Below are 1,527 nucleotides of genomic sequence, written 5' to 3' on the forward strand. Positions count from 1 at the left end.
CTATCCAAATCTAATATCAATACAACATCCCCAACTTCTAACGGTTTCTCCTTTTGTTTCCAGATTTTACGCGGGATTAAACTTGGCAAGTATTCGCGTAACCAACGCTTCCAAAAACTATCAGCGTAAAACTGCGAGATTCTATATTGTTTGCGCAAGCAGATGTATTTTGGGTCATATCTGCCAAGTTTAACTTCTCCTGATGACGCGCCTAACAAAAAATGGTTAGGAGTGAGGGCTTCGTTGTCGCGAGGGTCGAGAGAAACGTGCGTGAGTGGTCGCGAGTTTACCGAATGTTCGATTTCGCATAAAGTCGTGTACAATACCTCTTCATTTGGAGCTTTTTTTTTTTTTATTTATTATGCAGATTAAGCATCTTGGCTTATTTCTGCTACTTTGATGTTACATATTAATTTTAACAATAGAGTTCACTATGTACATTATTTTTACATTCGAGATCATCTTATACTTTACGTTATTTACATTATTATATAATATAATATGGACAGTATGGTCTTACAATCTAAACTCTGAGGCCGCATTCATTTAAATAGGATACAATAAATTGGCACGCTTGAGAGGAGGGATGAATTAGCAAGAATTCAATATTAGTATGCCTCAAAATACCAATATTCCTTAGCCGAATTAGGAGCTTTTTTCTAGGTTCGACATATAGTACACATTGCCAAATAACATGGTAAGGATTTTCTGTAGATTTTTGGCATTTACATAAGAAATTACTGATGTAACCGAGACGATGGAGAGATTCGGCTAAGTTATAGTGGTTTGATCGGAGCCTATTAATGGTGACAATGGTTTCTCTGTTGAGCTTTTTATCAGCAAACCACGGCTTACTTTTGTCGTCATAGAACATTTGAAAATATGTAAAACCAGTGGAATAGCTCGATTCTAAATTCATCCTTTCGGTCTCCATACGTGCTTCGCTAGCGAAGGATTGATATAGGTCAGAATAGGGAACTCTAGTAAGGTCGCATATGTTCGACAAACTGGCTGATTTAGCAGCAGAGTCGGCGAGTTCATTACCTGCAATACCAATATGAGAAGGAATCCATATGAAATGTATCTTAGTATCAGGTTTGAGTCTAGAAATTTGTATATAGTTCTCTTTAATTGATAGAATGAGGCTGTTAGATTTAGTCTTGACTTTTAGTCATTCGAGCGATTGCAATGCACTTAAAGAGTCCGAAAAAATGAAAACATTTTTGTTGGTGATATGTTTTGCAAGTTCAAGTGCTTCAGATAAGGCAGCACACTCAGCTGTATACACAGAAGCACGATTATTGAGCGATTTTTTAATTTGAATGTTTAGTTCGGAACAGACGCAGGCGTAACCGACAAAGGGTGCATCTGAACTTTTGCTGCCGTCAGTGAAAATTGCGGTGGCGTTATTTTCAGTAATGAAAATGTTAATAAAGGCATTAGGGTTCGGTTCGTCTTTGAGCTTGGCGCCAGTCGTTTTGTCAATAGGAATAGGGAAAAGAGAGGTGTAGTAGTCATGTGAGTATA

The 1,527-nt window shown here is 37.5% G+C and overlaps 1 protein-coding gene across 1 annotated transcript in view; it reads right to left on the reverse strand.

The window, feature by feature from the left end:
* Positions 1–365: 365 nt before the first annotated feature.
* LOC117169996 overlaps positions 366–1,527 on the reverse strand; it is a 10,078-nt gene continuing 8,916 nt past the window's right edge. The window contains exon 2 of the mRNA XM_033356511.1: positions 366–1,044. Within this exon, the coding sequence (XP_033212402.1) occupies positions 916–1,044 (129 nt within the window). The 3' untranslated portion in view covers positions 366–915. The remainder of the gene's footprint in view (positions 1,045–1,527) is intronic.

The sequence above is a fragment of the Belonocnema kinseyi genome, chromosome 3 (assembly GCF_010883055.1).
Source record: "Belonocnema kinseyi isolate 2016_QV_RU_SX_M_011 chromosome 3, B_treatae_v1, whole genome shotgun sequence".
NCBI classification, from domain to species: Eukaryota; Metazoa; Arthropoda; class Insecta; order Hymenoptera; family Cynipidae; genus Belonocnema; species Belonocnema kinseyi.